Source organism: Trichosurus vulpecula, chromosome 6 (assembly GCF_011100635.1).
Source record: "Trichosurus vulpecula isolate mTriVul1 chromosome 6, mTriVul1.pri, whole genome shotgun sequence".
Lineage (NCBI taxonomy): Eukaryota > Metazoa > Chordata > Mammalia > Diprotodontia > Phalangeridae > Trichosurus > Trichosurus vulpecula.
The window spans coordinates 258,125,404-258,140,398 of NC_050578.1; the positions used below are offsets into that span (position 1 = coordinate 258,125,404).

The 14,995-nt window shown below is 43.4% G+C and overlaps 1 protein-coding gene across 6 annotated transcripts in view; it reads right to left on the minus strand.

Moving 5' to 3' along the window:
- AMBRA1 (autophagy and beclin 1 regulator 1) overlaps positions 1-14,995 on the minus strand; it is a 186,746-nt gene that overhangs the window by 48,799 nt on the left and 122,952 nt on the right. For all 6 annotated transcript variants that reach the window (XM_036763014.1, XM_036763013.1, XM_036763012.1 and 3 more), the window contains 2 exons: positions 1,288-1,476; positions 448-602 (listed from right to left, as the gene is read on the minus strand). In XM_036763014.1, the coding sequence (XP_036618909.1) occupies positions 448-602; positions 1,288-1,476 (344 nt within the window). The remainder of the gene's footprint in view (positions 1-447; positions 603-1,287; positions 1,477-14,995) is intronic.

Below are 14,995 nucleotides of genomic sequence, written 5' to 3' on the forward strand. Positions count from 1 at the left end.
CATACACCTCACCTTCCATCAGGACCATAATGCACCAACAAAGACTATTTTGTGTTATACCATCTATCACTTTTTATAGCTTGCATCTTTAAAAAAACTTTTTATGATAAGCATAAATATTTCATTGGTTGCTTGGCATGCCTCAGGAACACAGCCTTCTCCTTGAGGTAACAGGGGAGAGGAAAAGGTGCTGTGCAATTCCTAAGAGAATCTCACTTTGTGACACTAATTCTACTTTGCACCTAGTTTACTATCCTAGAACTTCTGCCACTAACCCTCAGGACTTTGAACAGTAGAACCCACCAGCTCTCAGGGACTGACATGAACATCCTTCTAGCAGCAATAACCAGATTGGTGGCTAAGGGAGCTCACCTCCCCACGCAATCTTACAAGGTCTAAGGAAAGTTGCCATGACATAAGCTACTGCAATGAAATGGCAGGACTCACCCTCATGGAGGTCTCTCCACCATGCGGCTGCTGTAGTCTGAAGACCTGAGCCACCATGTGCTCTGTGGAAGGGTGTAGCAGAATCCTGCGGGAAGCCAGTCCAACCATCACGTACCGCCCCATAGGGGACAGGCTCACAGAAATGGCATTGGGGCCTGAGGATGCAACACAGCAATGAGTTGTGGGCCTAGTCTTCGACAGTGGCTCCCTTCACTGCATAATGGTCTACAAATGTCTCAATCCCTGCCCAAATCTTCCTGAGAGGACTCTGTGTCACAACTCAGCAGCATCACAAGGCACTGATGTCACCGTAAGGATGAAGGCCACACAGCAGGTCAACATGAGGAAGTGTGGCGTATCAGGAACAGAGAGCGATGTGGAGCCACAGGACCTGGCTTTGTTATTGGGGACTTCACTTTCTTGGGCCTTAGACAGTCCTAATGGTGAAGAAGATGGGAGTGCTGGCCTGGAGTCAGGAGCACTGGGGCCAGAATCCCACCAACTTAAACTGGGGATAACAATGCCTGTAGTATTTACCTCACAGGGCTCAAATGAGATACTGCATGTAAAGTGTTCTATAAATATCAGTCATGATTCTCATTCTAACAAGTGAGTGTTGTGAGGCAGTGAGTTCCCTATCACTGGAAGTATCCAAACCCAAAGTGGATTCTATGCGGGGCATTAGGATGCAGGACAGAAGGAAAGAAAGGACCTCCAAAATCCCTCCCAGCTCTAGATTTCTATGTTTCCACCAAAGCTATGTCTTGTGGCCATTCTTCTTGGCTACACTGTAAAGGTACCAAGGTCCAAGGAGCTATTGGTTCTGTGTCTGCCCCTTACCAAATCGTTTGGTGTACAACATCTCGCCCAGATTGTGAGGTGCCAAGGAGTATACTGCCAGGATGCCCTCATCAGGAAAACCTCGCTGGCTGCTGGGGATGAAGGCTGCAAGGAGTTGGCCATCTGCTGACACGTCACAGCTGGCATCATTGTAGATCTTGCAGTTCTGCACCAACACATTCACAGAGGCTACGAGAAAAAGGGCGGGGGGGGGGGAGGGAAGGGAGAGGAAAAGGAGAAAGGGGAGGGAGAGGAGAGAGAGGGAGAGAGAGAGGGAATGGGTGGAGAGAGAAAGAGAGTCATACTGGAGATAAAATAATAGAGAAAAAGTGGTAAAATTCCTAGAGCTCTACTGAGTAGCTATTACTGATCAAAGTTCAGCACTGGGATGTGAGATACTAGCCCCAAGGAAGAGAAGCCCCTGGAAGAGCCTCTTGCCAGACAGGAATCTGGCCATCCTGGAAATCAGAGGTACCATTTACTTGCCGTGTGACCTTATGGAATGAGCTCTCTACTCCCCTAGACCTGCTGTGCCTCACTTTCCCTGTTAACCTGTGGAGGTTACAGAACCAAACAAATTAGGAAAACTGGTCATCCTTTTCCTGAGTGTCCTTTGCTAAACCTGACTGAATATGGGCTGATTGGCCAACATGCTTTGTCTTTACTTCCCATCCCCTATTAGAAGCTGTACCTGCCAGCAGACAGCAGACTGTTAAATACCTTGGTTTGCCCTGAGAAGTACGTGTACATGAATTTACTTCAAGGTAAATTGGGGATGGGGTGGCAGAAGAAAAAAAACACGAAACTAACAATCATTGTAGGCCTTGCTGTGTGTTTAATTCTTGGTACACTGTGAGGTTCTCTGTCAGGAGGAAGCAGCTTTCCTCTTGAAGGGAGTCTGGAATAAGTGGGTCCCTTCCTCAACGAACAGGCTTGGTTCTCCTTAGAGGTGCTGCATATGCACATCTTTGCAGGGCCCCTCCCTCTCCCACAGAGAAAGATAGATTTGGACAGCAGCCATCAAGTAATCCCCACAACTCCAAACTGGCTGCCCCGGAGACAACGCCAGCAATCATTCTCCAGAGTCCTGTGTTAGGCCCCTGGAGGTCCAGGACAAATTCCCATAGGGCTAAGCTACTTGAAGGAAAGGGGGAAAAGATGAAATGCCTTTAGGGGAAGTTTTCTGCGTTGGAAAAGTCATTATGAAAAGACAAGACTGCGCTTTCATCTTCCATTTCCCTGTACATTGCTAATAAAGCCACAGAGATGACAGAGCAGATCAAAAAAGACATCAGAACAAACTAATTGAGCTGTTGTGCCAACTCCAATCGCTGACACCTACAGCACAATTATGCATAAAATCAGGGAGGGACCACAAGAAGCATTCTGTTTGCTAACTAATAAAATAATGACAGCCAAATACTCACTGCCATCACCATTAGGCCTCTGGACTGCTCAACTTCCAACCCACCATCTGTTCTAGTCCTGCGGCTGGGTTTAGCTAGTCAGCATTGAGACCGGCTGCTCCCGCTCTGGCATTCGCCCTCTCCCTCCATCTAGTCTGATCTGTGACTATCGGGAAAGAGGGAAGACAGACAAGGGGATGGGTGACTGTTCCGCAGGCAAGACCTCTTCCTTACTGCTGAGTCACACAACCAAGCAGCTACCCCACAATCCCATTTTTGACACATGAAAACAGGGAATGGGTTGGTGAGAAAAAATAACACCAACCACAAAAGATCTGGAGCTGGAGGCAACCTTGAAGACAAGCCCCTTCTCCTATAGATGAGAAAACGAAGGTCCGCGGAGTGAAGGGAGCAGTGAATGGCGCCATCTCCCACCATGGTCCTGACTCCCCCTTCACTCCAGGGCCCTCCTTCTCTCTGTTGGTCATCTCCAGCGTATCCTGTCTACATCATGTGTGTCCATCGCTGTTTGCGTGTTGTTTCCCTATTACGCTGGGAGCTCCTCCAGGGCATGCACTGGCTTTTGCCTTCTTTTATATCCCCAGAATTAGTACAAGACCTGGCACGGCTGACTGACTAACAAAAACAATTAATTAATCAATGGATGTAAGACTAGTAGCCATTCTCAATAGATAAGTACTCAGAGGATATGAACAATCAGTTCTCAAATGAAGAATTACAAATTATTAACAACCACACAAAAGAATGCTCCAAATCGCTAGTGACAAGAGAAACGCAAATCAAAACAACCCCAAGGTTTCACCTCACACCCGGCAAAATGACAAAACGACCAAAAAATGGCCACAGTCCACGTTGGAGGGGCTGTGGAACAACAAGCACGTTAACACACTGTCAGTGCAGCTGTGAAATGGAACAACCATTCTGGAAAGCAATTGGAATTATGCAAAAAAAATGAATAAAGCGTCCCTAGCCTTTGAACCAGAGCCTCCGTTACTGGGCTTGCGCCCCAAGGAAGCCATCAATGACAAGAAAGTCCTCATATACATCAACATATTCACAGCAACACCTTTTGTGACAGCAAAAAGTTGGAAATAGGGTAGATGCCCATCAACTGGGGAATGGCTGAACAAACTGGGGTGCGTGAATGTAATGGAACATGACTGTAGATGCCCATCAACTGGGGAATGGCTGAACAAACTGGGGTGCGTGAATGTAATGGAACATGACTGTGCCGTGAGAAGTAACGTGTGACGGATACAGAGACGCATGATGCAGAAGGAAGTCAGCAGAGCCAAGGAAACCACAAAGCAACCATAACTACACCTACGTAAACGGGAAGAACGATACACCAAAAGAGTCCAAAGTAAAGGTAACAAAATTCTAAAGACTGAGCAGGAGGTGAGTGAAGAGATACGAGGGGACACTCACAACCCATCCTTTCGTGGAGGCGGGAGGTCCACAGACGCTGCACGTTGCACCTGTTTATTCATCAAATGGGCTGGGGTTTTTTCCTCTTTAAAGATTACTATTTGTTATAAGGGATGGCCCTCTAGGAAGAGAATATTGTGGATAACTATGATGATGTCAGAAATACATCAGTAAAAACTTACTTAAAAAATAAAAAGGGCAAAAGAAAAATAAGTAGCAGAGTCCGGTCTTGAACCCAAGACCTCTGACTCCCGATGGAGTGCCCCTTCTACTATCCTCCCAGTCCCTCTGAGCTTTGCAGAGAACTTCACAGCTTCTAATGCAGTCTCATATATATGGCTTTGGTTGGCAGACTGAGCCAGGCCAGGAGGCAGGGGCGGGGCTTGCCCATGGTCACAAAGCCAAGACTGGAACCTCTGTGTCCTGACTAGTTTGCTTCCCACCCTGCTGCAGCGCTGCCTGGGGAAAATTCACCAGCTCTAACTTGAACTTTAGAAGTGACAGGGAAGGAAACAGGGCTTCTGCTGGGTTTAAGATAGCTTTGTTCCGTTGTCATATAATCATATTTAATGCCTAGAAAGATGTATGCAGCGGACGTTTCATCAAAGCAGGCTTTTCTATTCTGCTGCTGCATAGTCTATTATGTGTTAACTTAGGAAAGAAGGATGAAGAGGCCCTCCACAATGAATGTCACAAGAAAAAGGGTGTAATTGCTGGCTGGAGCAGGTGAAAGGTGAGTCTTTTTTCCCCAGAAAATTTACTCATAGTCTCTGAAAAAACAGGAGTGGGGGAGAGTTAGGCTTCCATTTTGTCAGCTTTAAAAACAAGTCAGGGGAAGGATAGGCAAAATCTACTAAGATGAAATTTAAAAGGGATAGATTTAAAGACCTATATTTGGATTGAAAAAAAAAACCCAACCATATAAATACAGGAAGGCACGGTTAGAAAGCGGCACATATGAAAAACATCCAAGGGTCTGATATCCAAGACATAGATAACTAACAAAAATAGATAAGAACAAAAGCTGAATGTAACTCAACAGAATAATAAAGGAATTTAAAGGATAGTCAACGGATATGGACAAAAGTTCTCTCAAAGAAAGAATGGCAAACTCTTAGCAATCATGTGAAATCAGTCCTCATGTCACTAACAATAAGAAAGATGTACATCCAAACAAACTTGAGGTTTTACATCACCCCCGGTAATTCTCAATGATGACAAAATATGGGACAGTCAATGTTGGAGGAGCTGTGGAAAGCATGAATGCATTGTGGGTGGTGTGAATCCCTACAAACATTCTGAAGAGCCATCTGGAATTATGGGAAGAGTAAATCAAATGCTCACACCCTTTGACTCAGAATTTTGCTGCTAGGGATATTCTCCAAGAAGGTCAATGACAAAAGGCCCCATATATACCACAGTATTTATGGTAGCACTTTTTGTGGTTGCAAAGAACTGTCAACAGAAGTCAATGTCCATCGATTGGAGAATGGCTAAAGAATTGTGGCACATGAATGTAATGGGATTATTACTAGGCTATAAAACTATAAATATGATGAATACAAAGAAGCATGGAATATAAGGCATGAAATAATACAAAGCAAAGCAAGCAGAGCCAAGGAAAAATATACACAATGATTACAACATAAATGGAAAGAAAAACAAAATAATAAAAATTGAAGGTTACATAATTCTTGTGATCAAGCTCAACCCTGAAAAAGAGATAATAAGAAAAAGGGTCCATAAGTACAAATACATAGCAGCTCAGGTTATGGTGGCAAAGAACTGAAAACTGAGTGGGGCTTATCTGCCCACTGGGGAATGGCTGAACAAGTTGTAGTCTATGGATACAATGGAACAGTATGGTGCTACAAGAAATGTGGAAGGGGATGGTTTCAGAGAAACCTGAGGAAAACTTGCATGAACAGACAGATACAAAGTGAAGTAAGCAGGATCAGAAGAACAAGTTCTGCAATAACAGTGAACATGATGACCAAACAGAATTCCTCATAATGAAACATGCTACCCACTTCTGGACAGAGAGTTGATGGACTGAAAATGCAGACTGAGCTCGCTTGCGCTCGCCCGCTCTCTCTCTCTCTCTCTCTCTCCCCCCCCCCCCTCCCTCCCTCTCTCTCTGCCTTTGGAATCTGGAATTCGTTTTGCTTGGCTATCCTTGTTTGTAATGGCTTTTATTCTCTTTGCTTTCTCAAATGTGAGTGAGAAGAAAGGGAGGAGGAAGGAAGATAATGTGAACCTGAAAATGAAATAAAAATGGAATTTTTTTTAAAAAGAAGAGCTAAAAGAAGACACCTTCCCCTGCTTCTGGAGTTAGGAGATTATGGCTGTACAAAACTACACATAATGTCAACTTATATATTGGCTACTTTCACTGAACTTTTCTCCCCTTCTAAATTTTAAGTAAGAGGAGGGGGATTGAGGGGAGAGACAGAGTGAGGAATGTGGTGCTGTATAATAACAATCTCAGTGTCTCAGTGGATCACAATCTCAACAGGAGCTCACCATGTGACAGGGCAGTTAAAGCTACGAGCACCCTGGGTTACACTGAAAGAGGCACAGAATCTAGAATGAAGGAGGTGACGACCCTGTTGTTCTCTAACCTTGTCAGATCCTATGTGGCGTACTGCTTTCGGTTCTAAGTGCCTTATTTTAGGACTAATAAGCTGGATTGCATTCAGAGGAGGAAAACTACAATGATGATGTGCTGCAGCTTGGTGGTATATAGGATAGAGCACTGGGCCGGAGTCAGGAAGATCTGAGTTCAAATCTGGCCTTAGACACCTGGGCAAGTCCCTTAATCTCTGTTTGCCTCAGTTTCCTCATCTGTAACATGGGGACAATAAAAGTATCTATCCCTCCGAGCTGTTGTGAGATCAAAGTGTTAACGATGATGATGATGATGAAGGGGATAGCGACTATGCCTTGTGTAATGGTGAACCACTTTGTAAATCCCTTTTCAGCTGCCTGGTGATCCAACTCATAGCAGTAAGACACACTGATATATGGTACCGAACATAAGTTCCAGGTGAATGTCAGCCTGTGTACTGCACCTATTAATCATTCCTTATGCCATGTATTTAGGCCATGGAAGACGACGAATTTCTTTTTTTGCAGGGGAAAGGGCGAGGTCTATTTGCTAATCTTTCATACCTAATGACAAGAATCCTTGTCCAATATTCCAAGTTGCCACGGCTTATAAATTAGTGGCCATGCATGTGTATGAGTAGGCCTTTTAGTTGAGGGAATATACAGAAAAGGAGGTCTCACAGATCATAGCCTAAGGCTTTGTGTAGGAGAAAGTTTAAGTATTTCAACCTTGAGTTGGCTGGCTTCTCTCTTAGTCAGTCACTATCCTCAGGAGCCCTAATCAATGTATTTTGAACTGGGAAAAGCTGTTTAGGAACACTCATGCCCATGGAGAAATTTCTCCTGTATAAAAAGAATGCTGGGAGCCCCCACTATTGTTGGCTTGACACACTCTTCATAAACCTGTTCAGAGCAAGTGGTATTTATACTGGTGGGTTCAGCGGTGATTGAAATCTGGGCAATGACGGCTGTCTTCAAGATTCTGATGGGCTACAATCCTGCTTGGCCCCAGAGAGAAGAACCAGGAGTAATGGAAAGTTGCGAAGAGACAGATTTCTGCTTGATGAAATAATTAACTCTTGGAGTTGTCCAAAAGTGAAATAGGCTGACTTGAAAAGTAGTAGATGCCTCCTCACTGAAGGGTGGGTAACCATTTGTTGGAAATGATGTAGACAGGATTCTTTTTCAGGTACAGACTGGACTACGTGACCTCAGAGATTCTAACTCTGAGCAATAACACAATGGTCACTTTCTTAGGTTCTGGGATGAGTCTTCAAGAGAGACTTCTAATAGAGGCTCAAGTCAGCGGAAAGGGTCAGCCACAGTTGCTGTACAAAAAGCCATATGCAGGTAAACCGAAAGACTTCCGCACCTAGTGGTAGAATCCACAGCAACACAATCTTTCAGTTGGCTTCAGAACTGCTGAAAAGAAAAACTGCATCCTTCTCACTATAAACATTTCACAACTCAGTTCATTGTCGCTATGAGCTCAGAGAGATGGATGCAAATGATAGTGAAGAGAAAACTGTGACTAAGGCAATGAGTTCTCTTAATGCAAGGGCAAGGGGGTGGGGGACCAGAGACACGACTGTCTTGGAATGAAACAAAAAGAAAACGGCACAAAGCAGAAAGAGGGATTCTGGTTCTAACATCTTTTCAACTCACTTTGCATCTTAAGAAAACCATTTCTCCTCTCTAGGCCTCAGGTCTCATAAGGAGAAACCACTCTTTCTCCCAAGTCCAAACCCTACCTGGAGACACGTATGAAGGATCAAGAGCATCACAGCCACTGTCAGGGCCAGCAAGGACTGTTTCACATATTTTAATGCCTAAAAAAATCAAGAGTCAAGAAAACCATCTGTCTAAAGCGTGCTAAGTTCAGCTATCAAAGTATTACAAAGTGGCCTCAGAGATGGTCTAGACAGCTTCATAAATTAATGACTAATGATTATTAATACTTTCTCCCTTTCCTACAGATTCACAACTCACTTCTCTAGGAAGCACTAAAATCAGGGATGGCAGTGGACACAGTCTGGAAAGAGACTTTGGAAACATGGAGCTTGGACAGACAGTAAGCTCAGTACTTTTGATCATGCTAGGCTTACTCAAATCTGTGTATAATTTAGAGCCAGTCTATTAGATAAAGCATCCTGAGGAATGGAAGATGCCAGCAAACAGAATGCTTTTACCCAATTATCCAGAATCTCTGAAGTCCTTGAATTTAAGAACTTTCTGTTTTATCTTTGGTTTTAGTCTTTTTATTTTTTCCCCTTTTCAAAAATTTAATTTAATCTTTCCCCACTCAATATTTTATTTTTTCCAATTACATGTAAAGATAGTTTTCAACATTCACTTTTATAAAATTTTGAGTTCCAAATTTTTCGCCCTCCCCCCTTCCCAAGACAGCAAGCAATCTGGTATGTTATACATGTACAATCATGTTAGACATATTTCCATATTAGTCATGTTGTGAAAGGAGAATTAGAACAAAAGGGAAAAACCATGAGACAGAAAAAAAAGTGAAAATAGTATGCTTCGATCTGCATTCAGACTCCATAGTTCTTTCTCTGGATGTGGATAATAGGCTTTTTATTTAGAAACAAGCCAGACATTTCCTAGAATTCACTTAAGAATAACTGCAAAAGATGTAAGTTACTATTTGACAAAGACATATGTGGAATCAAGACTTTTTCTATTGAATATTTTAAAAACAAGAGCAATATTACTTTATATAAACAATTCAACTGACACAGAAGTTAACAAAGCCATTGTCCTCAAGGACTTTATAGTCTAGTAGCAGAGGTAACAAAATGGTGATATAGAAAACTGTAATACAAAAACAGAATGGGATGAACACTTAAGAGAGGCACCAGGTTCTATGAGAGTCCAGGGAGAGGGGTCCTTTTTAGCTGGGAGAACGTGGGAAGGCTTGATAGAGAAGGTGGCCCATTAGCTAGGTGGATGTGGGTAGTAGGATAAGGGAAGTGAAAGAAGAGGGATGCATCTTAGATGCCAATGGCATAAGCACAAAGGTGGGAAGGTGCATAACATGGTAAGACACAAACGCTGGTAACTGGAACATAAAATATAACATGATAAGAACATCAGAACACTACAGAGAGCTATGAGGTATTTCAGGGAGAAGAGAGAAAGGAGGAATGGGAATGGGAGAGATAACTAGAGAGAGAGAAGACACAGGAAAGAGAGAAAACAAGCCAAGCTCCTCAGGCTGACACTGGGGAAGGGATGGGGGGTGGGGGGGAGAACAGTCTATTTTCACTGGAGCTAGAGATGAAGTGGGAAGGGGATCCCAGGGGCACATTTCGAATTAGAGGAAGTGATGGAGCTTTTCAAAGCCAACCCCTCACTTACAGATGAAGGCACTAAAGCTCTGAGAGTTTTGCTAAAAGAATTTGCCCAAGGTCACACAAACAGTAAGGAGTGAAGACTGGTCTCCTGTCTACAAATCCAGTTCTCTTCACAGAAATATGAGATAAGGATAAAAAGTAGGCTGGAGCCCAGTGACTTAAGGCCAGGCTAATCTACGGTCTGACAAGCTCTTTTAGGAAATGAACTATATTAACAGGACATCTTCATGCTCCCTAATGCACTTTCTCCTTTGTTTTGATGTGATATTCTATTCTGTAGGTCATATTGTGCCTGCTCATAATTCTGGGAGGTTTACAGTAGAATTTGGCCAAAATCAATAAAGTTCTGACCCAATGTTATATGACCTGACTGCAGAGAGCCATTTAATAGTCCAATAATCTGCGGAATCTATTATCTTACTGATATAGGATACCTCCATTAGTGCACACAACATCCAATGGAACCATCTGTGTGGCCTTGGGCAAGTCACAGCCTCCCTGGGTCTCAGTTTTGTTAGTAGCAAAATGGGCGAGGAGCAAGGTTGTGATGGGTCAGATATGTTCTGAAAGTCCCCTCCTGTCCTAAACTTAAGATCTCAGGACCTCAATCATTCTGTGTGACTCTCTTCCATGTGTCCACAAAGTATTCCCTACAGAATTAACCCAGTTCACCAAGAGTCTTCCTCAGAGCCTTTTATTATTTCCCAAATACCAGTGTACTGTGCTTGGACTGAGCATAAGGAGGTATTGTTCTCTGGCCCAACTTCTTTTCTGGCCATACATGTCCACAAAGAAGGAACCAATGCCACTTACCGCACGTATGCCATCTTTGTAATTCCTATGTGGCATCCTCCTGGCACACCGAGAAATAATCTTTTCACTGCCTTTGGGTCCCTGCAATTGTGGTTCTATCATTCTTGGTGCTACAGCACCCCTGGAAGGTACTGGGTGTTAAAAAAGATGGACTCTGGTGGCAGAGAGCAGCTGAGGATCCCTGAAAGGGCACTCCGATTTCCCAAATGTAATCAAAGTTTGCCTTCTGTTCATGCTGGAATCATTTCATTGTCCGATGGTGACCCATGAAGTGAAGGGGCACGTCTAATTGGAGCTAACTGGGCCTGCTCAATTGTTATGAACATTTGATCCTATTCAAAACATGTAGGATTTTTGGCCCTGAATCCCCATAAGAAAGATGAAGCCCTATATAAGTGTCCTCCAGTCCTGTTTCCTCTTTCTTCTTCTGTGACTCATCAAAGCTAAATTCACAAAGCCTGAATGTCTCACAACTGCCTTCTCCTAATGGGGTTTATTTTGTGCATCTTCTTATCCCTGGGATGGGAAACTTCACATTGGCACTATAAATAGACAGCACAGAAAAGAATACTGACATTTCAGAGTACTGACATTGGCTTGGCGTGTTCCTTAATGTTTTTCCACATTTGGGCAGGGCTGATCAGTTCAGAACAGCTCTTTTGCAAACACATTCACCTATCTGTGAGCAAGCCATTTTCCACATATGGGCTCTAAGAAGATAGAATGATTAAAGTTCTTCTGTGGGAAATTCTCACAAATGTGGCAGGTACCTACTTTCAGTACACTTTGCTTTTGCATATATTTTAAGGATTTGATTTGTTGCTCAAGATGGCCCAGTCTCTTTTCTGCCTTGAGTAATGTCCTTGAGGCTCTGGGCTCCTCTAGTTTTCCCAGTGCCCTCAATACTGCCCCCCACTCCTTCCCACCTTTGACAGCTCTGGTCAGGGAATGAGAGTACTTCCAAGCTAAGTCTGGCAAGAGGTTAGAAGTAGTTGGCATGGCTACTAGAAAATGATATTAACTACATCAATAATGATGCAGAACATTCTTCTGCACCAATATAAAAATGTCTGGTCTGCAATGGTGGTAAGGGAGGTCTTCATGAATGAGCAACCCAGTGAGCCATATCTGAAAATAGCCTAAGAACAGCTGGGCAGCAGGAAGAAGAGCTCTTTGCACCTCTCTTGACAATGCCCTACCCAAACCACAGGAGAAGCCGCCCAAGGAAGTAGAAAGGGGAGGTAAATCTTCTCTTTCCCATTAAAAGACACTAAGTCTCAGACATATGATGCTTCTTGCTTGATGTTACAACTGGTCACTGTATGGGGATGATTTCAGTCTTATAAAAGTCAACACGGGGCTGCCACAGTCCCATATGAACAACAACTGTTGTTCCTGTTAGAGAAGATGTCTTTGCCTGCTGCCTCCCTAATTCTGACATGGAAGGGGGAGCCTCTGCTGCGCCTGATACTATGTGATCCTAGTCCTAGGGCTCACCCCCTAACATGCTGATTTAGGCTGAGAGGGCAAGCCCCATAGGACACTGGTCACAGGACTGTTCATTCTCCTGGATTAGAAGGTATGTCAGCAGGTAAGCCTGAAAGCCTCCAGCAGAGGCACTGCAGCAGAACAAGTCAGGCAGAAAGAAGTGCCAAGGCCTAACCCTGGAGATTTTAGCCCTCCTCTGAATGGCGCTAGTCTGGCTAACAATGTCATAGACCTGGGCAGCAGCCTCAGTCAGTATGCTGTTAACATCCAAAGGGGAACAGATGTAGGGAAAGAGGATGAGGGTAGTGACCTGGGTGGCTGTGGATGAGAAAGGGGGACAGTGGTCAAGAAATGAAGTATTTTATAAATAGCTTTGAGGAGTAGTTCCAGAAAGAACCAGGACCTACAAGAAACTTGTTCCAGATTCTAAAATATAATTTTTTCCTAATTACAAATCATCTCCACATGAAAATTTCTGAACAAGGAAAGGGAAAGGTTAGAGACACTGATGCCCAGAGGTGCAAATGATTCTTTCTCCCATGGGTTCCATGAATTGTACAGCAGCACACTGTACAAAGATCACCTTGCAGCCTGTTGTTGGTTGGCCAGATGAGGCTGAGGCAGGGATTAGCACTATAGTGCTTTGCTCTGCACATGCTTTAGAGGCCCATCAAGAGGCCTGAAGGGGCTTACGCCAGTAGGAAACTTTTCCCTTTTGCTCCTCTCCAAGGTTATCAGCTTTCAGGAATACTTTCTTTTTACCCCTTGTTTTCGGCTGCCAGTACAAATAATCCCAATGGGCCCCAGTCTCTAGACTAGGAGAAGTCCATCCCATTGCATTGATCAGCTGGGCCTTACAACGTGCTCTGCCACAACAAGAAGCTTGGATTTGGTACCCTGTGTACCCACTACCCCTGTCCCTGTGCCATATAAAGCAGTGATCACAAGGAAATTCCAGGGGCCTCCTCTTTTCCTTTACAAAAAATATAAAAATCCTAGAAATGCCAAGATTTCATTCCTTGACTTGACAAGACAATAAACCATGACTAATCCATGCCCCTGCTGAGAAGCAAGGGGCAGAGGAGAAAGGTCCCATGGCAATTTTAAGTATCTATGATTCTTCCCAATACCTGCTGATCCAAAGATGCTCCTGCTAGGCCCAGGACCTAAGGAGGTCTAAGATTCAAAATTCCAACACACACCTAAATGTTTGTAACAGCATTTTTAGAAGGAGGAAACAAAATAGATGCCCAGCGACTGGGAAATGACTAAACAAGCTCTGGTACATGAATGTGCTGTGAGAAATGATGAATCTGAAGAATTTAGAGAACCATGGAAAACAACATACACAATACAAACATGCTGTTACAAATACAACAACAATGCAAATGGAAAGGAAAAAATCCTAACCTGAACTCTGCACAGTTAAGTTTGGCCCTGAAGAGTGATGAGAATGCACTCTCCCCTTCTTTGCAGCAGTAGGGGAACACCACCAATGATGGCAAAATCTTGGCCAATGAAATGGTTAGTTTTTCTGAACCGTTTGTTAATCTTTGCCATAAGGAATGAGTGAGGAAGGATGGAAAGATATATTGGGAAATGCCATGTGAAAACAATATATCATAAAAATCTTCTCTGTCATCTTAATCTCAGAGAATTGCATTAGGCACCGAGAAGGTTACATGACGCGCCCAAATCTTCTGACTCTGACACCAGCTCAAGGATGTATGCCATACTCTTTTTGTTAAAATGGGCATTTTTCAAAGCAGGATAAAAAATACCAAATCAAGATAAATTCTTGCCTTGCTGACAGTTTCATCTCTCAGACATTCGAGGAAGCAACAATAAGGAGAATTTCAATGATAAACTCTAACCAAAAAAATTAACTAGTGAAGTAGAAAGGGTGGAGTTCTGGAGAAAAAGTCCCATCAGGCATTGCGATTTGTAAGGAGGCCTTCAGGCGTAATTACACATGCCCCTCACACTTCAGGGAAGCAAAATGTTTAGGGAAAGATCTATCCCAAAGTCAGTGAGCCAGTGATTCCAAAGGAGGAAAGCAAGGAAAGAAAGACAAGGAAGACACATCTAAAGAGATCAAGCCGACGTCACAGGCCGCTTTCTCGTGAGAATGGATTAGAAAGAAGCCATTTAAAAGCAAGCACATATGACCAAGGTCTGATACAAGAATGCAACACAAACCTGCAAGAAAACTACTCAGAAGGAGCTTGGGACAAAGGATAAAAACATGAACAAAAAGGCTTTTTAAAGATGTGTTAACATGAAGAGATGACAAAGAAAAATGCAGAACTCCTCAAACCCCATTTTGCTTCCACTTTTCTTAGCAAGGAAGGTGATCTCCTAACTGGTTAGGAGAGAAGCAAAGTTCAAGGTACCCAGACAAAAAGCTGGCCTGTGGTTACTTTATGTATGGTAATGGTGTAAAACCAACTAAATCACAGTTAGCTGAAAGAGCTTGAGGATGTGACCGTAGAAACACCGTCAGGAGTTTCTAAGAGGTTAGAGGAAAAGGGATATAGTGTCAGAAGGCTAGAGATGGGTAAATTTTCTTAATTGTAA